Source organism: Chiloscyllium plagiosum, chromosome 2 (assembly GCF_004010195.1).
Source record: "Chiloscyllium plagiosum isolate BGI_BamShark_2017 chromosome 2, ASM401019v2, whole genome shotgun sequence".
Classification (NCBI taxonomy): Eukaryota; Metazoa; Chordata; class Chondrichthyes; order Orectolobiformes; family Hemiscylliidae; genus Chiloscyllium; species Chiloscyllium plagiosum.
Genome location: NC_057711.1, coordinates 83965710 through 83987790, shown reverse-complemented (window position 1 = coordinate 83987790; position 22081 = coordinate 83965710). Strand labels below are relative to the sequence as shown.

At 39.0% G+C, this 22081-nt stretch overlaps 1 protein-coding gene across 8 annotated transcripts in view; it reads left to right on the top strand.

Moving 5' to 3' along the window:
• Positions 1-22081, top strand: part of agtpbp1 (ATP/GTP binding carboxypeptidase 1) — a 340116-nt gene that overhangs the window by 193284 nt on the left and 124751 nt on the right. For all 8 annotated transcript variants that reach the window (XM_043713129.1, XM_043713111.1, XM_043713092.1 and 5 more), the window contains 5 exons: positions 4775-4869; positions 13269-13385; positions 18918-19705; positions 20459-20542; positions 20649-20735. In XM_043713129.1, coding sequence (XP_043569064.1) covers positions 4775-4869; positions 13269-13385; positions 18918-19705; positions 20459-20542; positions 20649-20735 — 1171 coding nt within the window. The remainder of the gene's footprint in view (positions 1-4774; positions 4870-13268; positions 13386-18917; positions 19706-20458; positions 20543-20648; positions 20736-22081) is intronic.

Sequence of the window (22081 nt, the reverse complement as noted above, 5' to 3'; positions counted from 1 at the left end):
GGGGAAAAAGTTTCTGACTGTTTACTCTATCTATTCCTCTGATCATCTTATAAACCTCTGTCAAGTCACCCCTCATCCTTCGCCGTTCCAACGTGAAAAGGCCTAGCACTCTCAACCTATCCTCGTACGACCTGTTCTCCATTCCAGGCAACATCCTGGTAAATCTTCTCTGCACCCTCTCCAAAGCTTCCACATCTTTCCTAAAGTGAGGCGACCAGAACTGCACACAGTACTCCAACTGTGGCCTAACCAAAGTCCTGTACAGCTGCCACATCACTTCACGACTCTTGAATTCAATCCCTCTGCTAATGAACGATAATACTCCATAGGCCTTCTTACAAACTCTATCCACCTGAGTGGCAACCTTCAAAGATCTATGTACATAGACCCCAAGATCCCTCTGTTCCTCCACCTGACTAAGAACCCTACCATTAACTCTGTATTCCGCATTCTTATTTGTTCTTCCAAAATGGACAACCTCACACTTGGCAGGGTTGAACTCCATCTGCCACTCCTCAGCCCAGCTCTGCATCATATCTAAGTCCCTCTGCAGCCGACAACAGCCCTCCTCACTGTCCACAACTCCACTTGTTTTCCTTTCTTAGATCATATCTTCCTTAACCAAGATATCAAATTATACCGATACTTGTTCTATCCGTCTCCCAATCCTTTTCTATCGCTGTATTACAAGCACCACAGGGTTTTCTGCCGTTTTGTTTGTCTGCTCCGCCCTTCCTATATCATCGTTGTGAGATTGATAATTAGTTATTTTATGCGTACCCGAACTGCTATTAGCCCTCCTCACTGTCCACAACTCCACTTGTTTTCCTTTCTTAGATCATATCTTCCTTAACCAAGATATCAAATTATACCGATACTTGTTCTATCCGTCTCCCAATCCTTTTCTATCGCTGTATTACAAGCACCACAGGGTTTTCTGCCGTTTTGTTTGTCTGCTCCGCCCTTCCTATATCATCGTTGTGAGATTGATAATTAGTTATTTTATGCGTCCCCGAACTGCTATTATGTAATGCCTTCCCTTTCTTTATCCCCATTTTTAACTTCTAACATTTGTCATGAATTCAAATTCCCAATCAATCCAAGAGATCTGAAAATAAATTTTAAAAACACAGTTACATAGAAAATGCAAAAAGTATTCATTAATAAGGCTGCATCTGTGGTGAAGGAAGTAGTTAATAATTCAGATGCGAATGTTAATGCTTTCTTTCTTCACAGATGCTGTCTGACCAGCTAGGTTTTTCTTGCAGCTTCTGCTTTCACTTCAGCTTTGAAGCATCCACAGTATTTTGTTTTTATGGTAAGAGTACTTATCATGGACAGTACTTGTGTTTTGTGGTTTGATTTACACAAGTAATCAATTTGTGGAAAATTAACTTAAGGAATGAATGCTTTTGTAAATTTTGTTTTTACATATGCATATTTTATGTTTTGACACTTTATTTATTTACTATTGATGCAGTAGTTCCAGAAAGTTGCACAGTGCTAATTACTGTGTCTTTCTGAGAAAAGAGTTAAAAATCTCACACCAGGTTATAGTCCTACGAATTTATTTGAAAGTACCAGCTTTCAGACCGCTGCTCCTACATCAGGTAACTAGTGGGCAGGATCATAATACGCAGAATTTATGGCAAAAGATCACAGTGTCATATAATTAACATGATGTATTGAACAAACCCAGATTGCTGTTAAGTCTTTCATCTTTTAGAATGGGTTGCAGGTTTTGGTTCATTAATATATAAATCCCAGGACTCTTTTTTTTAAGTCACGTTCTCGAAATAACTTAAAGTTATATAAAAAATGGTGACATCTCAGCTCAGACAGTGTATTAAAGGTGTGAGGTTAGAGTCTGTCTGTATCCCAATCTTGAGTCAAACTGGTTCTATTTCCAAAATAGGAATTTACAAAATGTTATATGGATTGACCCTCTGCATTGACTGCCTGCAGATCGGGTGCTTTTTGAGCAAAAATAGAATGTATCTGCAAATACAAATTTATCACGTGTGTGCGTGTGTGCATGTGCGCGTGCATGCATGTGGGAAGAGAGAGTGTGTGCGTGAGACAGTGTGTTTGTATGAGTGCATGCTTGGTAGTGTGTGCGTGGGTGTGAGTGTGGAGGGTGTATGTGTGTGTCTGAGAGAGTGTGTGTGTATGAGAGAGGGTCTGTGTGTGTGTGTGTGTGTGTGTGTATGTATGTATGTATATAGTGTAGTGGGGTCACCTGTAATGTGACATGAACCCAAGGTCCCAGTTGAGACCGTCCTCATGGGTAACAAACTTGACTATCAGCCTCTGCTCGGCTATTCTGTGTTGTTGCATATCCCAAAGAACGCCTTGGAGGACAATTACCCAAAGATCTGACGCTGAATGTCCCTGACTGCATAAGTCTTTCCTGACTGGGAGGGAATATCCCCATCTGGCAATTGTTGTACAGTGTCCATTCATCTGTTGTGGTAGTGTCTGCTTGATCTCGCCAATGGACCATGCCTTGGGACATTCTTGCCTGCAGCATTTGAGATAGGCAACATTGGCTGAATCACATGAGTACCTGCCAAATACATGGTGGGTGGTGTCCCCACATGTAATGGTGTTATCCATATCGACACTCTGACATGTCTTGCAGAGTTGTATGGTGTTGTGGATTGATGTTGTCCTGAAGACTGTGTAGTTTTCTGTGAACAATGGTCTGTTTAAGGTTTGGTGGTTGTTTAAAGGCAAGAAGTGGGGGTTAGGGAAGGTCTTGGTGAGGTGGTCATCCTCACCGATAATGTGTTGCAGGCTGCGAAGAACATGGCCAAGTTTCTCCACTTCCGGGAAGTACTGGACAATGAAGGGTCCCCTCTCGGTTTCTTGCTGTGGATGCCCTCATGAGAACAGAGTACAATGCTCAACTGATCAATCGCCAGTTCCGACATACCACAGTGAGAAACTGTAATGACCTCCTCAAGAGACAAACATGGGATGCGACTGATAGGGTACACTTTGTCTGAGAAAAGACTCATTTTATTAAAGCTTTTCATCTTGCTGTTATCAAGGTTCAGCTTGCACCCAGGTAGGCTGTGTTTGTAAAACTTAAAACATAAGAAAACGCTTATTGAATAATCCTGTGTACAAGCAATTACTCTGACAACCAATTTAGTTTGTTAGTCAGGCTCATGGGTGTGGTGCACTTGCACTTACTGGAGGCTACAAATATTCATGTACAGGCCCCTAATCTTTGCAGATAGGAAAAACATGGTGCCTGTTATAATTCAACAAACTAGATGGCAGCTGTTTTGTGGTTCATTGATCAAGGCAATGCCCTCAGAAATCAATGACATCTGCCTAGTTTAAAATTTAAACAAAGCTTGGCAGTTAATAGTCAGTTACCATCTGATTGGTGCATTCTCCATGGCAACACCTCTATTAAAGAGCATCCACTTACCAACTAATCAACCCTCACTCACTCAAGCAGTAGAATTTTATTTCTATTTACTTCAATACTCCTTGCAAATTGCCTTGATGCTTTGACTAAATGTGCATTTATTTAAGCAATACTCAAATTCAGTACTACCAAATGCCTATTTGTGATGTTATTCTTGGAATGTGTATAATGTTGGCAAAATCACATTTAGTTGACTATCCTGTCTTTGCTTAGAAGAAAGACTTAACACGACCTTTAACAGTGTCAATCAGTGAAGCACTTGTCATTATACTAATGTAAGAAAGTTTTGAGCCATGCGTTTGTAGTATTTATTTTACAGTTTTCCAGGCCACTTTAGAGAGTGCTAAGGGTCAACTGTGTCATTTGTAAGCCAGACTGAGTACATCTTCAGTATCTTGTTCTCAAGTATATTAATAGGCAAGGAGTAATGTACCTTTAGTTATTAATAAATTGCTCTCCTTTCAAAATGCAGCTCTTTCCTAACACTTTTGGAACGAAGATTGAAATCCTCAAAAATAATTTTTAATGACATTCATTTTTACTGTCAATTCTGTATATTAGAGTAACTCCATCTTGATTAGAAAAAAAAAATTGGGATTCACAGGGACTGGGATAATTTAGCATAGTTTGTTTGTACAGTATTGTTGATAAAATTGAATATCCTTTTCCTAGTTGAACTTATTGGAAATGTGTATGGATTCCTTGCAAAAGTAATAAAAGCTCCAAACCTGTTTGATTGGTAAAGGGTAATAAATATAGCAATTATTTTAATTTATAACCATTTAACATTTAACAGTCGACAAATATATAGCAAAATAATAATAAGGTAATACAGAAAACAAACCTATTGAGTAACAACAAATGTAATTTTTTGTGCATAGTATTGTGAAATGTAGTTTTAAAAGTTTTTTGTGATTTAAAATGGTAAATTTGAGAATGACCACAAAACGTTTAGTTATATTGACAACTAAAACGAGCAAGTTCCTTGATGAAAAATAGAACTAGAGGATGGCATAGAGCAGAAGTAATATGCTAAGGTTAGTTAGACTGTGCATTGGACAAACAACCATTCTAATCTATTGGTTACAGATAGTACATTTGTCATAATTATGAGGAAAAAGCCCTACATTTATAAAAAATGATAGGCTAATTGCAGTGAACTATCGAATGATATGCTAATTGCAGTGTACTAACTAACTATTAGTCACTACTTTAGCTCTTTTTGATTATTACATGTTCTAAGTAACCAATGTGCTTGATTGAATTTTACTTAACAAACCTCTGCATTGTTGTTTAGATGTTGCAGACATTTTTAAACTTCTTTTGTTTTAGTTGATGATGTTGTAGATGAAAGTGATGACACCGATGATACTGAAATAGAAACAGACAATGAAAATGAAGATGAAGAAAAAGATGAAAACAAGAAGGTGCCAGACTCATTTTGTTTCCAAATTACATGAATTTTAGATCAATACCAAGTAAAAAGAAAATTGCCTTCAAGATGTATCAGATTTGATGGGAAAAAAAAGTGGTGAAATAAATTGGAAGTTGTAATCTATTTGATATGCAACTTTCATCAGAAATGTACACTACAGGAAATAAAATAATTATTGAAAAAGATGAGCCAATGAAGAGTCAAAAAAATTTGAAAAATGTCATAGCTTTCCTATACACTGTACAATGATTCCCAAACTTTTCTGATTATTTCTCCCAAAAAGACTATTCCTCCAGGTTTGCTCAATGCCATACATCTTATGGTTTATACCATATTCATTTCCATCATTTGGATCAACAATGTTTTTGATTCCTCCAATTTTGTCATTAGCACCTAGTCTGTCAAGTTTCGTCACTATTTAGAAAGTGAATTTAATGTGACTATTGCCTCTTTGAATAATCATTACAGCACAAAAGAAAGCAATGTGATTGATCATGTCTATGCTGACTTCACATATTGTCACTTCCATGCCATCTCCCCACATCTGGCAAATGGCTTCTCTTGGGATATTTAGACAATGTAGATACATTTATTACAGTGAAGGAGGCTATTCTGCCCTTCATATCAGTGTCTGCTAAACATGAACCACCCAGCCTAATCCATTTTCCAGCACTTGGTCTGTATCTCTGGAGTTTACAAGACATCAAGTGCTTATCCATTCAATTTTTGTATGAATTGAGGGCTTCTTCCTCTGCTACCTTTTCAAACAGTGAGTTTCAGTTACCTCCTAAACTCTGGATGAAGACATTGGAAATAACCCAAACCTATCCAGTATTTGTTCAAAGGTATAATTTCCACATTTAGCAACATCTTTGTAAACATCTGTAAGGTAGACTTGTCGTAGTCCCAGAGGACCATCGGGCTTTCATTAGAGAGACACCACAGGTGGTTTAATGTGAGAGTTATTAGGCTGAGGGGCGAGGTACAGAAGATGGGACCTTAGCCGATGCAGGATTTGAACCTGTGTAAGTGGTGACTCTGCTTTGCATTTGCAACATCTGTACCTTCCAGTGCAATTATATTATTTTTGCAATGAGATGACCACAACTACACGCAGTACTCAAGTTGTGGTATATAGTTCCAGTATAACCTTTTTGATCTTACATTCTCTGCCCTGCCTATTAAAGGGTAGCATTCCATATGACTTCTTAAACACCTTATCAACCAGTCCAACTAACTTCAGGGAGATTTTCCTGCTGAGGTATCTTACTTCCTGGACGCATTTCTGTATCCTTGTATTTATTGTATTTTCTTTGCTTTGTTCTCCTCCCATAATGCATGCCCTAATATTTACAACTTCTCTACCCACTAATTTATTGATGTACATTGTCCACTTTATCAACCACGAGACCAATTTCTTTTTGCATTGGCTGCAAAATTCACAATCAAACCTCTGACACTTGAATCCAAGTCTTTCTTTCTTATTGGTAAAAGCAGGGGACCTTGGATAAAACCCATAGAACTCCACAGTAAACTGCCGTCCAGTTGCAAAAAAGACCTGTCTACCATTACCTTTTGTTTCATGTCACAGAGCTGATTTTTTTTGTATCCAGCTTACTACATGCACGTAGAGTCTCATCGTTGCTAAAATTCTTGTAGACCACATCACCCGGACTCCCTCATCAATCTTCTTGCGTCCACCTCAAAAATCAAAAAGTGAGGCACTGGAAAAGCACAACAGGTCGGACAGCATCCAACGAGCAGGAGAGTCGAAGTTTCGGGCATAAGTCCTTCACAATGAAGGACTTATGTCGAAACTCCCAACTGTCCTGCTCATTGGATGCAGCCTGACCGGCTGTGTTTTTCCAGTGTCACACTTCTCAACTCTGACTCTGCAGTCCGTACTTTCTCCACCTCAAAAATGTCATATTAGTCAGACTCAATCTTCACTGAACAAGATCCATGGTGACTGTCTTTGATGAGTCCCTTCCTTTCAAAGTGACTGTTTATTCTCTCTCAGAATTGATTCCAATAATTTCCCTACCACTAAAGTTTACACTAGTGGCCTGAAATTGTTCTATCTCCTGCTCGGTTTATGAAGCAAGCAATAATTTTAGCAGTCCTCCCACCCTCCAGCACTACATCAGCATCCAGTAAGGGTAAGAGAATGATGATCAGAGCATCTACTATTTCTTCCCAAATGTCTTTCAACAGTCTGAGGAACATTTCATCCAGGCGTGCTGATTATTCATTTTAAAAGATAGTAATTCCCTCAACATTCCCTGTTTCCATATCTTGATCAAATCGAATGTTTCGTGTTCGTCCTCTTCAGCTATGATGCCTGCCTTATTCCCTCTTTTGTGAAGAAAAAGTCTCTGAAGGCAGTGTACAGTCAACCACTTTGTATAGGGACTGAAGTCACACATAAGCCAGATCATTAGTGAACCAATGGGTTTTTATGGCAATCAACAGTGGTTACATGTCACCATTAGGCTACCTTTATAAAAGAAAAATTGCACTCAAATTTCACCATCTTTTGGCCCACCATGTCTGTGCTGACCATGATGCCATTCTAAACTAATCCCAAGGACATTGGATGAGCTTCCCTTCCCAGCTCTTTTTCCAAATAGTGCCATGGAATCTTGAATATTCACCTGAGAGGGCAAGTGAATCTTTATTTCATGCCTCATCATTAAGAAGGCAATTCCAACAGTGCAGCAGTCCTTCAGAACTGATGCTGAGAAGGAGTAGTGTTCCCTCAGTGCCGACTCACCAACAGGGTAGCACTCCCACGATGCTGACCTTCCGACAATATGGCATCCCCTACTAACGTCTCTCAGACAGTGCTTGTTCCCTCAGCATTGACCCTCAACAGTGCAGCTCTCCATCAGCACTAATCCAGCCAACAGTGCAGCGCTCCCTCAGCGCTGACCCTCTGACAGCGCTCGCTCCCTCAGCGCTGATCCTCCAACAGTGTCTCAGAGCCAGTATTGATCCTTCAACCAACATTACCAAAAGAGATAGTTGCTCATTCATCTCGTTGTTGCCAGTGGGAACGTGCTGTACTTTGAGTCAGGATTTCTGCAGCCGCTATACAAATGGAAGTGTTGCCTTTCCTATGAACTAGTATGAGGTTTTATGAGTAATCTTCAGTAATCATTCTGGACTTGAGAGAGCGTGCAGACCTCAGGCGTGGTATAAGTTGGAGAGAGACTTTTTTCAGCTTCATGTATCTCTGGCTATTTAATGCGGGGTCAAAAAAAATACTTGCATTTTTGTCACCTCTTTCACAACCTCAGAACATTCCAAGGCTCTTCGTAACCAATGGTTAGCTACTGTTGTGATGTTCAGAAAAGATGTACAAGGATGTTGCTCAGGTTTGAAGAGTTTGAGCTATAGGGAGAGGCTGAATAGGCTGGGGCTGTTTTCTGTGGTGAGTTGGAGGCTGAGGGGTGACCTTATAGAGGTTTATAAAATCATGAGGGGCATGGATAGGGTGAATAGACAAGGTCTTTTCCCTGAGGTGGAGGAGTCCAGAACTAGAGGGCATAGGTTTAGGGTAAGAGGGGAAAATTTTAAGAAGGACCTAAGGGGCAATGTTTTCATGCAGAGGTCATGTATATGGAATGAGCTGCCAGAGGACGTGGTGGAGGCTGGTACAATTACAATATCTGGAAGGGTTTAGAGGGATATGGGGCAAATGTTGGCAAATGGGATGAGATTAATCTGGGATATCTGGTCGGCATGAACGAGTTGGATCAAGGGTCTGTTTCTGTGCTGTACATCTCTAATGACTCTATCTGTCTACACATGGTCCATATTCCTCTATTCCCTGCCTTTCCATGTGTCTGTCTAAATGCCTGTTAAACTTTACTAATGTATATGCTTCTACACCTCACCTGGCAGCATGTTCCAGGTACTTACCACTTTCTGTGGGGAAAAAAATATCCTTGCACATTTCCTTTAAACTTTTGTCCTTAGCATTTGACAGTTCCACTCTGGAAAACAGACTCTTAATTATCCATCCTATCCATGCTTCTCATAAGTTTATATACTTCTGTCAGGTCGTCCTTCAGCCCCTGATGCTGTAGTGAAAACAATCTCAAGTTGTTTAACCTGTCCTAATAGTTAATATACTCCAATCCAGACAATATCTAGGTAAACCTGCCTTGCACCGTCTCCAAAGCCTCCACATCCTTCCTATAGTATGGTAACCAGAACTGCACATAATACTGCAAATGTGCCTCAACAAAAGTGACCTTAAACATGATTTGTCAACTTCATATTCAGTGCCCCAACTGTTAAAGGCAAGCATGCCAAGTGCTTGGACCCCAAGATCTCTCCATATATCAATGCTCCTAAGGGTCCTGCTATTTATTGTATACTTTCCTCATGCATTTGACCTCCCAAAATGTATCACCTCACATTTGTCCAGATTAAACACTATCTGCCATTTCCCTGCCCAAACTTTCCAACTGATCTATATCATGCAGTATCCTATGATAACCTTCCTTGATATCCACAACTCCACCAACCTCCATATTGTTTGTAAATTAACTAATCAAACCATGAACATTTTCATCCATATCATTTATATATATTGCAAACTGCAGACATCCTAGCTTTGATGCTTGTGCAATACCATTTGGTCACAGAAAAACACCTCTCCACAACTACCCTCTGTCTTTTCTGACCAAGTCAATTTTATACCCAACTTGCCAACTCACCATGGATTCCATGTGACTTAATCTTCTAGACCAGCCTACCATGAGGGACTTTGTATTACCCAGCTACCATTTCCCTGGCAGTAATCTGAAAATTACGACTTTTTAACATCCTGCTTTTTAATCAATTTTCTAACTACTCAAATACTACTCAGAGGATGTAATCCTTTTTTCTACCTCTGCCCTTGCTAACTGTATGGACCATGACTTCTTGCTGTTCAGCCTCCCTCTCCAGAATTCTCTGCTGCCACTTGGTGACCTTTTTGATTTTTGCACCAGAAAAGTAAGTTACCATCCTTGGTTCACATCAATGACTGCAAAAACATCTATCTGCTCCCCTAACTAAGAAATCTCCAATAACTGTTGTTCTATCAGTCTTTGTGCCTCACTGTATTTCTAGGCCACCTTTGGCATCATGAAGTTGACTCTGGCTACACTGCCCAAATGAGCCATGACCTTAATCCGGATTTATCTCCTTTTCGGTTAGAAAGTGAGATTAACTCAGAGTATTTTCTACACTACCTTCCTGTGTTCACCCATTCCTTGCCTCCCTGTGTACCTTTGGACTATAAGATGACTATGTAGGATCATAGGAACTGAAGTAGGCCATTCAGCCTCTCGAACCTGCTTTACCATTCAGTAAGGTCATGGCTGATCTGTTGCCAACTCCAATGCCTGCCTTGGGTCCATTTCCATTGATACCCTTGCTCAATAAAATTCATTCTATCTCAGTTTTAAACTTAACAATTGAATTAGCATCAATGGCTGTTTGAGGAAGAGAGTCAGAAACCTATATGACTCTTTGCATATAGAAATGCTTTCTTACATCCCTCCTGAATTACCTGGCCCTAATTCTTGGACCATGCCCCTGGTACTAGAATCTTCAACCAGTGGAAATAGTTTACCTACCCTGTCTTTCCCTATTAATATCATAAAAACCTTGATTAGATAACTCTTTAACCCTCTAAATTCTTGAGAATAAAGGGCTAATTTGTCTAATCTTTTCTCATAACTTAACCTCTTAAGTCTAAATTTCATCTTGAAAACCTGCGTGGAACTCCCTCCAGGGCTAAAATGTCATTCCTAGAGTGTGGTGCCCACATCTGCTCACAGTGCTCCAAGTGGGAGCCAGATCTAAAACCTGGATCTCAAACTGCTGCAGCTGATGACATTTCTTACACAATTGCTTATCTAGGACATGGAAAGCACCCTACTGTTTATATATTGCACAGCTTCACTGCAATTTTAAAAAAATTTATTAACTAATAACTTTGTTGCAGCTAATCAATCTCACTACAGGTAATAAACTTTATCAATGCTTGCAAAGTTTTGTCCATGATAATAAACCTTGTGAATAACCCTACTTATACTTTATAAATCTTACATATAGATGTATGAAATTGAACAACTCCCCACTTGTTAACAATGTTTAAAGTATTAAATATTAATAAACTGATTGTTGTTTGACCTCAGTCAAAGCAGCAGCAATGTTCATCGCCCAATCAATTTATGACGTGCCATGTGATGCGATATTTTGGTTTCTTTTTTTTTCAAACCTTACATTTTATAGAATCTGCAGCTGGAACCATCTTACAGGTAACTCCTGCGGTGGTGACTATGGTTTATCTACCCTGCCTTTCCCTGCTAATATCCTGAAAACTAGCTTTCCTTTCGCTCTTTAAATCCAATACTTTTTCACCCGCATTTTGATTGACCAGTCCTGTTGCCTGAATATTGTGAATTTTACGATGATGTATTTTTGGCACAGTCCTAATATCTTCTATTATCTATTATATTGCATAGTCCAGTCTCCTTGTCCTACGCTGATCTCTCATTAGGATTAAGTGATGTCGAGCAACTATTTCTGTGATTGATGACAGTCTCTTGATCCTTGCTATATTTAGGTAGCCAAAAGGTATCCTTGTGTCAGTTGTCCTTGTCCCAGAAAAAAATCTGGCTTTGATCTTCTTGTATAAATCAACTGACTTGTTTGTTTATACCAATCCCAGATTTTCTGTGAGTTTCACTCTGTAAAGTATAGCCATTAATGTGACTTCGCATTCTCTATTTCCCTAACCTGCTCATATATTTCTACTTCCTGGGTATTCCCACTAACCTTCCTATTAGGCTAGTTACTATCTCCATTCTCTTTGGGACACTAATCGGCAACTACTTTCATAAGCTTCTTGCTGCCACGTTAACAGTGAATATCCTGTCCTGTTCACTTGATCTAATGATTTCATGTGGGCATAGATGTATCTCCCTGAACTATGGTATGCATTTTTCATAGGCCAAAGCATGAAATAGTTTCCTGGCTCTGACGCATTTCCTGTAACTTTGTTTACGTAAATACATTTTCTACCTTTCTTCCATCTTAGTCTGCTAATTATCAGAACTGATGAAGGGCTTGTGCTCAAAATATTGATTCTCCTGCTCCTTGGATGCTGCCTGACCTGCTGTGTATTTTCCAGCACCACACTTTTCGATTCTGATCTCCAGCATCATCAGTCCTCACTCTCTCTTGATTATCTGAACCGTCACTGTTAATCCTTGAAACTTATAGGCCTGATTCTGATTTTCACTTCTTGATTCCATTGAAAACTTTATTAGCGCAGTATACATTTTTCAGAATTATTAATTCCTTGGACACCAGAACAATTTGATTTGGCACTTTGATTAACAGAAGTCTATTATGAGAATATCTAGTTTAAATTTCTCAATCCTGGCCACTGAATATTCCACAATGCATACAGGGCACTCCTATCCCTTTTCATTTCTTGTGTGGCTAAGTCCAGACTGAAGTAGGGTTTCTAGGTTCACAGAATAATAGACTCCCACAGCATGGAAGCAGGCCATTAAGCCCATTAAATCCACCCCGACTCTCTGAAGAGCATCCCACCTAGACCCATACCATCCCTATAACTCCACATTTCCCATGGCCAATCCACCTATCCTGCACATCCCTGGACACTGGGCAATTTAGCATGGCCAATCCACCTAACCTGTACATCTTTGGAGTGTAGGTGGAAACCAGAGCAGTCAAAGGAAACCCGTGCAAACAAGGAGAGAAACTCCACACAGACAGTTGCCCAAGAGTGGAATCAAACCCGGGTCCCTGGCACAGTGAGGCAACAGCACTAACCACCGATCCAAGTTGTTGCTTCACTAGATAATTATGTAAAAGCAGAATTTTTTTATTATTAAAAAGAAAATCTCAATATATCCCAATTTATTATCTATACTATTCAATACAACCTTTTCTTTATTTAGAAGATAGTAGAAAATTTTTGTGTTAATTTATATTCTGAGGGGCAGTTTGGAAAGTTCCAAAGTGAATTCATGGCTTGCATTCATCTGGAATTTGATTTTTTTTTCTGTTGTTGATCCTGATCACAGGCTTTGAGTGCTATTTATAAACTTTGAAAACTTGCTGTGTGTAAGTTATGAAACATTTTGTTTTACTACTCAGAATATGTTTTTAAAAAATGTAATACGATCAGTAAAATTTTCCAGACTTAAATAGAATGTATATTTACACGTATGGGAAGAATATGACAATCAGCATAAAATTAACTGCTTCATTCTGATGACAAAATATTTTCCAGTCATGTTGGAGCTCTGATAATAAACAATAAAACATTTTAAAATAAAGTTTTCTCTCATTCAGAATGATGATATTGAAACTGATATTGACAAGTTGAAGCCTGTTCATGAATTGGGGCGACCAATAGAAGAACTGGAAGTATACAACCAGTTTTTCCCAGAGCTTACAGAGGACTTTCAGGTAAGAAAAAAAATCCATTCTGCTTTGTACACTTACATATGAGGCACTTCAGAATTGTGTAGCATTGCATCGTTTGGCGTTTGTTTGCTTTCTCCTTGGTGCTGTCAAAACCAAGTTCTGTATCTGTAAAATCTGTTCAGTAAAATAGTGCTGTGCTATGTTTTACACTAAAGGAGCGATATGAAAAGTCAACAGGGATAATTCCAATACTGTAGAATGTTTGAGAAGGCATGTATATTGATATACCTGGCAGAGACCATTCCCTCAGTGACTTCCTCATTAGGCCCACACCCCCCACCAACCCATCATCCACACCCAGCACCTTCCCTTGCTACTACAGGTGGTGTAAAACCTATGCCACACCTCCCCTCCTCACATCCAGCCAAGGCCCCATAGGATCTTTTCACATCCAGCAGAGGTTTTTCTGCATATCTATCCACCTCATACTGCGTCCGTTGCTCTCGATATGGTCTCCTGTACATCAGGGAGATAGGGTGCCAATTCGCCGAGCATTTTAGGAACATCTCTGGGACACACACACTCAAAACCCCATTCCCCTGTGGCCGACCACATCAACTCCTTCTCCCACTCCCCCAAGGACAGGCAAGTCCTGGACCGCCTCCAACACCAAATCTAAGCCACCTGACAAATGGAGGAAGAACACCTCATCTTCCGCTTTGGGACCGTTCGACCACACAGCTTCAACATCGACTTCACTAGTTTCCAAATCTCCCCTCCCCCCACCTCATCCCAGATCCAGTTCAACTCTATTGCTCCTCGGATGCTGCCTGCTGTGCTTTTCCAGCGCCACATTTTTCAACTCAAGCTGCTATGCAGCATTTTGAATTCCTTTATTATACACTGTGTGAGATCTACACCATCCTTGCACGTCTTGAAACTTTGGTTTCACACAGATGGCATAAACTGACAGTAAAGCTGCCAAACATATCTGAAAACTAAAGTCAAAATAGTCCATTTTGACAGGTTTCTTGAGTTGTTTCTAACAAACAATGCCCAATTTGCTTTTTCAGCTATTGAGAGACACACATTTCAAGAGTTTTTGAGTGCCTGAGTCAGGCATATAAAAAGTAACTTCATATTAATATCAGTGACCAATTGTATTGCTGGCTCCTGATGCATATTTCTCTCTTTGTTGCTAGCAACATAATGGAAACTGACTAAATTTGCTACCAGGTCTGCCATCTACCGTTTGCTGAATATGGCACATTTTCATTGTGTCTGTCTCATGAATGAGATTTGTAGCTTAGGAGTGGCAATGAAAAGACCTCAATAGAGAAAAGAAACCGCTAAAAATTGACAACAATTGACTTGCCGGTCTCCCCTATCTCTAAATCCTTGAACATAATTAAGATCACAGACCCTGATGCCATCCCAGATGTGTGGTAAAGCTCTGTGCTCCAAAACTATAGCACAATTCCTGGCTACCTGCTGTGTTGCACTGGAATATTAGCATCTACTGGATAATGTAGAAAATTGCTCATCTTGTCCGCAAAAGATAGCGAATCAAATCTGGGTAGTACTGTCTTATGAGCTTGCACCCACTCATCCAAAGATGTTGGAAGGAGTCAGCTACTATATCACTCTCTAGTCATCAGTTTCAATTTGTTGTAGCTTTCATCTAAACATGGACACAAGACTTTAGTTCTGAAACCAAAATTAGAAACGATGATCAGATAAGTATGAAATAATAGCTTTAACTCTGAGCAAGTCTGGCTATAACAACCATGCAGAGAGATTTGGGATGAACTAATTCAATGAAAATAACTCAAAAAAAATTATATACGGTCTGTTCTGATTTGAAACAATAGTTCCGTTCCTGTGCAATCCGTGTTATAAAAAATCATTTAACCATTTAAACCAATAGGACTAGAATCACATTATAACCAATACATCTAAGGAAAGTTTGCATTCTACAAATAATGGTCTAAATTCTTCAATTGCATTATAGCCACTTTGCGTTGACGGAATGGGCATTATAGCAGAACTGACTGAATGCAGTAAAATAATACTGTAGAGTCATAGAGATCTACAGCACAAAAAAGCTTTTTGGCCCCTTGCATCTGCCTATTTAAAAACCGCCATTGAACTATTCTAATCCCTGTTGGCCATAACCTTATACACCTTGGCATTCTACACACACATCAAAATACTTACAGGCAGTAATTATAAGATTCCCACCGTCCTCTGAATTAAAACATTTTTCCTTGCATCTCCTCTAAACTTTCTGCCCCTTAGCTTAAATTTATGCTACCTGGGCATGATCCCTCCAATGTTTCTTCTTGTCTACCCTATCTATACACCTCATAATTTAATACATTTCAATGGTGTCTCCTTTCAATTGTCGCTTTTAAGGAAAACAACTGCAGTCTGTCCAATCTCTCTTCATAATTGAAACTCTCCAGCAAAAGCAACATCCTGGTAAATCTCTTCTATATCCTCTCTAGTGCTGTCACAGCCCTTTGATAATATGAAATCCAGAACTGCACGCAATAATATAGCGGTGGCCTAACCAACATTTTGTACAGTTCCTGCTCTTAAACTCTGTGCCTCGACTAATAAAGGCAAGTATACCATTTGCCTTCTTAACCACTTTATTCACCTGCTCTGATACCTTAAGAGGCCAGCGTAAAGCGTACCAAGGACCCTATGATATTCGGTGCTTCTCAGAGTCCTACCATTGATTGTGTATTCCCTTTGTCTTTTTTGCCCTGCCCTGGCCTGTCCTGGTGCATGAGCTGAAAATGTGTTGCTGGAAAAGCGCAGCAGGTCAGGCAGCATCCAAGGTACAGGAGAATCGACGTTTCGGGCATAAGCCCTTCCTTTGTCCTGCTGCATGATCTTTCCAACGTGGATACATAAAAAGCACTAATTGGGACCTGTAGTTATTAAGTACAGTAACAAATCAAATAAGAGTAGGCCATTCAGCCTTTGAGCCTGCTCGATAATTCAATGTGATCATATATGATCATCCAACTCAGTACCCTATTTCTGCTTTCTCCCCATACCCTCTGTATATCTAAGTCCTTCTTGAAAACATTCAATGCTTTGGCCTCATACTACTTTCTATTGCCGAGGCTCTCTGCTACAGAAGGCTCACCACTCTGTGGATAAAGAAATTTCTCCTCACCTCAGTCCTAAATGGCTTATCCTGTATCCTTAGTCACTCCAGGTCTGCACTCCCCGGTCATCAGTAATACAATTTCTGCAATTACCCTTTCATCAGAAATACCATTCCCAGGAATCAGTTTGGTAAATCTTTGTGGCATTCCCCTCCATAGCCAGTGCATGTTTTCTCAGATAATAAGACCAAAACTCTTATTTTAAATTGTTTGTGGCCAACAAAATTTTGGGGCATTTCAGAAGGCTGCTGAATATAACATGAAGAGGTTCAGGTTTCTACATGGTCTACTTACTAACTTGTTTTAATGGAATCATTACAGATGTGAAGCCAAGTGTTTGACTTTACTAATACTTACTTAAGGTCCATGCCAGAGGGAGTACCTCTTTGTTTATCCTTCTTTTGCTTTTAAATCTGTTATTTCTTCTTCTACTTCACTATCTCAAAGATCTGGAAGAACAAAAATATCTTGTTTAAAAGTATTGCTATGACTTCAGCTGATGTTATTACCAGAAATGTCTGATCCCAGATAGGAACCTGGTTTGATCAATCATATTTTGATATATTTTGGTTTTAATGAAGTGATCAGTCACTGAAACATTAGCACACATGCTGCAAATTTTGCTTTAACTGATTAATGGAAGTTTATCAACAAAAGAAATTAAAATAAACTAAATCAACCTATTTACTTATATTACAAATTGATAGGTTTTTAAACATATATTAAAATATTATCCCATTAAACTCAAAACACTCCTTTATAAATTTAAAGAAAACAACAGCTTTTGTGCACTACCCACAACATATTGCTGGTACAATACCTCCAAAAATAACATTTCTTCAATACTGTCACACCAGAGTCCCTGTATCTAATGCCTTATTAGGTTTAAGCTACTTGTAAGTTTAATTTTTAGATTATAAATGCAGATACTGCCTGCCTGGAGCTATCCTATTCTTGAGCTTAAATGTACTCTTCTTTAAATAATCTCTTCATGGTTTTATCCAAGCACCTGTGCACTGGGATTAACACTATCTCCTCACTCTAGCGTAACCTCATTCAATATGTATCCTTCCCTTCTTAGGAGCACAGTTTGAAACCACCATCCTATTTTAAGAATGTCACAAGACTGCTCCTGAGATTGGAGGGGTTGGTATTGTTTCCACTAGAGTTTAAAAGAATGAGGGGTTGTTTTCATAAAAACCTATAAAATTTTAAAAATCACACAACACCAGGTTATAGTCCAACAGGTTTAATTGGAAGCACACTAGCTTTCGGAGCGATGCTCCTTCATCAGGTGATAGTGGAGGGCTCGATCGTAACACAGAAATTCGCTCCGAAAGCTATTATGCTTCCAATTAAACCTGTTGGACTATAATCTGGTGTTGTGTGATTTTTAACTTTGTTACACCCCTGTCCAACACCGGCATCTCCAAATCATGTATAAAATTTTAGCAAGACAAGATAGGTTGAATGCAGAAAGGATACTCCTAATGGTGGGAGAGTCCAGAACCAGGGATAATAGTTTAAGGAAAAGGTATAAATCTTTAAGGATAAGATAAGAAATTACTTCACCCAGAGAGTGGTGAGCAAGTGGAATTCCCTCCCTAGTACAGAAACATTGTGTGTTTTCAAAAAGAAGGTAGATATAGCTCTTGTGTCTAAAGGATTCAAGGGAAGTTGGGTGTAGGCTGAGGATATGGAGATCAATGAGCAGTCATAATCATAATTGAATCACCTACTTCTCCTGTCTTCTGTGTTTCTTGTTTCTATGTTTCTCACATTTCTGTTTTCACACTTTCAACCTGCTCCCAGTATAAGGTTGCCCTTATCCCCACTAGCCTTCACTTTCAATAGTGGATCATCATCCACCATATCAGTCACCTGAAACGATCTATTCACTTTTGTGACATCCAAGCCCACTCCTCATTCCAACAAACCTTTCCCTGTCCTTGGCAGCAATGCCTGTAGCACCAGTGCAACTATACTCCAGCAAAGACTTGTTGTCTTCAAGACATGAGGGAGAATGAGTAAATTTGCAACAGTGTAAAAAACGGATTGAAATATTTTCCATAATATTATTTATCCAGGTTGAACTCTGAAATGAATAAAATACTTTTCAAAGTACTTTTCTAGAGCTGGCTACTCTAATAACTCTAAACATAAGGCTGGCTTTTCGTTACTGATAGGCATGAAGACGAGTCATAAATCTGGGTTCGCAGCTATTAACAGTTTGATCATTTATATATAAAATGAAATAGTGAACTACAATAGTTTGAAGAACGCATTGCCTCAAACATTATTCTAGCATGGTCTGGAATTTTATATTGATAAACTTGTCCAAGCCATAACCACAATATTTATTTTTAGTTTATTTCTGCTTCCTTTATTCTAGGCATATAACCTTTCTGGAAAAAACCATGCCAGTGTATCAAGGGCTGATATTCAGCAGCCAGGACCCATTATTGTGCCTACAGCAGGAGAAGAGATGCTATCAACCAGCAAAGTGATAAAAGTTTCTGTTAAAGAAAGTAATACACCGGAAAGCCAGCAGATTCTACCTAATGTTTATCGCAGAGTTGCACAGGACCATAAGCTACCGATACTTTTAGATCTGCAAAACAAAGAGCAGAGTAAAAATAGTGTAAACTCGCAGTATTCTAAACAAAATGGCCATACTACTACACAATGTTTGAACAGTGAAATTGCTAAGGGCTTGGATGGTATGTCCTTGCATTGTAAAAATGCTTCTAATGATGTTAAGTGTTGGAACTCGAGGCACATGAACGGAATTGAGACTAAGCCCAGCCTTTTGACACTGGGGGATACCTGTAGCAAAACTTGTCAACAGCTCTCTGGTTGTGGAAAGTCATTATTTACTTCACCATTTGGCCAGCCTCCGTCTTGGCAACAGGTTGGTTCTCAGCTGGGTCAGTTGTGCTGTTCTGGTATTGACACTGATGCAGAGGATGAGTCCTCTATAAGCTCTGAAGAGCCAGGAATTTCTGAATTACCGGAGCCTGGTGTTTTGCAACCACTTCATGACTCTGACCTTTATGTTGAAGTTGTTAAAAAGACTAAATCTGTACCTGAATACAATGAAGTAGCATATCCTGATTATTTTGGACACATTCCACCTCCATTCAAGGAATATCTTATAGAAAGACCCTACGGTGTACAAAGGTGAGTAGGATGGTGATATTGCATGACAAAAAAAAAGAGAAATTTCAATCGAAGATAGAGGCAACACCAGAATTGAAAAATTTGCAAAAGATAATGAATGGTAACATTGTGCTTTGGTATGCCAAGCCTGAATTTTGTAAACTTTTGATGATAAAAATGAGAGAGCGTAAGGAAAGCAGATTCATATTTTCATTAGCGGCATGTATGATTATATCTTACTGAATTTTTGTGTATTTATCTGATATGTATTTTAACATGGAAAGTGTAAAAAAAAAATTTCAATACCTTATGAATACCTTAAAAGATGATTCATAATGTACGAAACCATCTTAACATTTAAATCAGAAAATAATTAGAATAAATATATTATGTTACAACATTGAATGAGCATTAAAAAAACTATAAATAATGTTCATAGCATGAAATTATATTACACTGCCTTTGTTATATAAATTTAGCTTATTTTGATAGCCATTATCAACTAGTTTAGTTATTAAGTATAGGAAAGGGTTCTAGTCCACTAAAATATAGAGCTATATTTACACTCCATATAATACCGCTAAATTTGATTTGTGAATTTTTTTCAAAAGATTTGGCAGATACTCTTTATAAACTTTTACTTGCTTTACTCTTGTTAGGTTTATGGAATAGCTAGTTTAATGTCAGCACTGTGCAACTTTGTAAAATAATATCTGTTTCATCGTTCTTTACTGCAATTTGCTACGTGTTCAATTAACATTTTTTCTATCACAGAGCAAAAATATTCCAAGATATTGAGAGACTGATCCATGCAAATGACATTATTGACAAAATTGTATATGATCTTGATTTTCTAAGGTGAGTTTGCTGTCTGTAGTCAACTTTAGTTCCACTGTCTAATGTTCATGTATAATGTTGTCTCATATGTTTATTCAATGCATTTTTATATCCTTATCTCACTTAGCTATCCAGTACCAGAAGATGGAGAAACATTAAGATTCAATTCACAATTTGAATCTGGAAATCTTCGAAAAGCCATTCAGATCAGAAAGTAAGATTGACAGCATATCTTTACAAAAATTATCATTTGACTAAGCTGAAATTCCTGAAGTTTGAATAATTTATTGTACTTTGTGCGCAACAATATATTCTTTCTCTTAATTTTTAAAAGATTGGTGATTTAAGTCACTTCATATCTGCAGACTCTATCCATTCTTCAAGAGCATTTACTTCTACTCTAAATGTTTGTGTGTCTCACACCTGCTTTTGCTACACCAAAAATGTGGTCTGTTAGAACTCAGCTCCAAGTTCAAGAGGCCCTGCTGCATTCAGGTTTCCCTTCTGTGACGATCGTAAACTGCCCCCTTTCTCCTTGGTGCGAAAATAGGATTAGTCAGAAATGCATTTTGGATTTGAACATCCAGATCTGCTCGCCATTTTTAAGTTGTGCAGAGTCCCCCCAGGACCATTGAAGTGTGGGCCTATAACTCTAAATGGCATTAGCAACAACATGACATATGGGACTATGATAATAGTTGTGTGGTGGAAAACAGTGACTGGCAATTGGCAGCAAGGAAGATGATGGTGGTGGAAGGACCATGTGGTTTTATTTTTGTGGGTTTATAAACTGGGGACTGAAATGAGAAAGAATTGTTTTTACTGGCTGCAGGTGTTAAAGCAAGTAACCTGATACCCAAAGCAGGCGTTGTAGCCAACTGTTTGAACAAGCAGTGCTTGACATTCAAATCGCAGATGACCTGGAGCCAAGGGTATGTACTGAAGTCATTCCTGTTGGCAACAAGAAGTTGATTGGTCTGTGAACTAGTGACAATTATTGATGACAAAGATCATTTGCTTGCAAACAGCTATGTCATTGGTTCTTGGGTGTCTCAACAGCTTGGAGCTTGAAACGTTAGAGAGAAAGAGCTGTGCCAGCCCAGAAGCTGTCAACTCTTTGCAAAAACTCCATTGAAACCTAAAGAAAACTAGTAACTTTCCTGTTACTGTAGGCTATGACTTTTGAATTGATAAATCCAGAGACATTTTCCAAGTGAACCAGTATGGAAGATATAGACTGTGACTGGGAAATAGATGGTGACATGTTGCAAAATGTCCAGATTAGAGAGGAGGAAGTGCTGGATGTCTTGAAATGGTTAAAAGTGGATAAATCCCTAGGACATGGTCAGGTGTACCCAAGAACTTTGTGGGCAGCTAGAGAAGTGATTGCTGGGCCTCTTGCTGAGATATTTGTATCATCGATAGTCACAGGTGAGGTGCGGGAAGACTGGAGGTTGGCAAACGTGGTGCCACTGTTTAAAAAGGGCGGTAAAGACAAGCCAGGGAACTATAGACCGATGAGCCTGACTTCGGTGGTGGACAAGTTGTTGGAGGGAATCC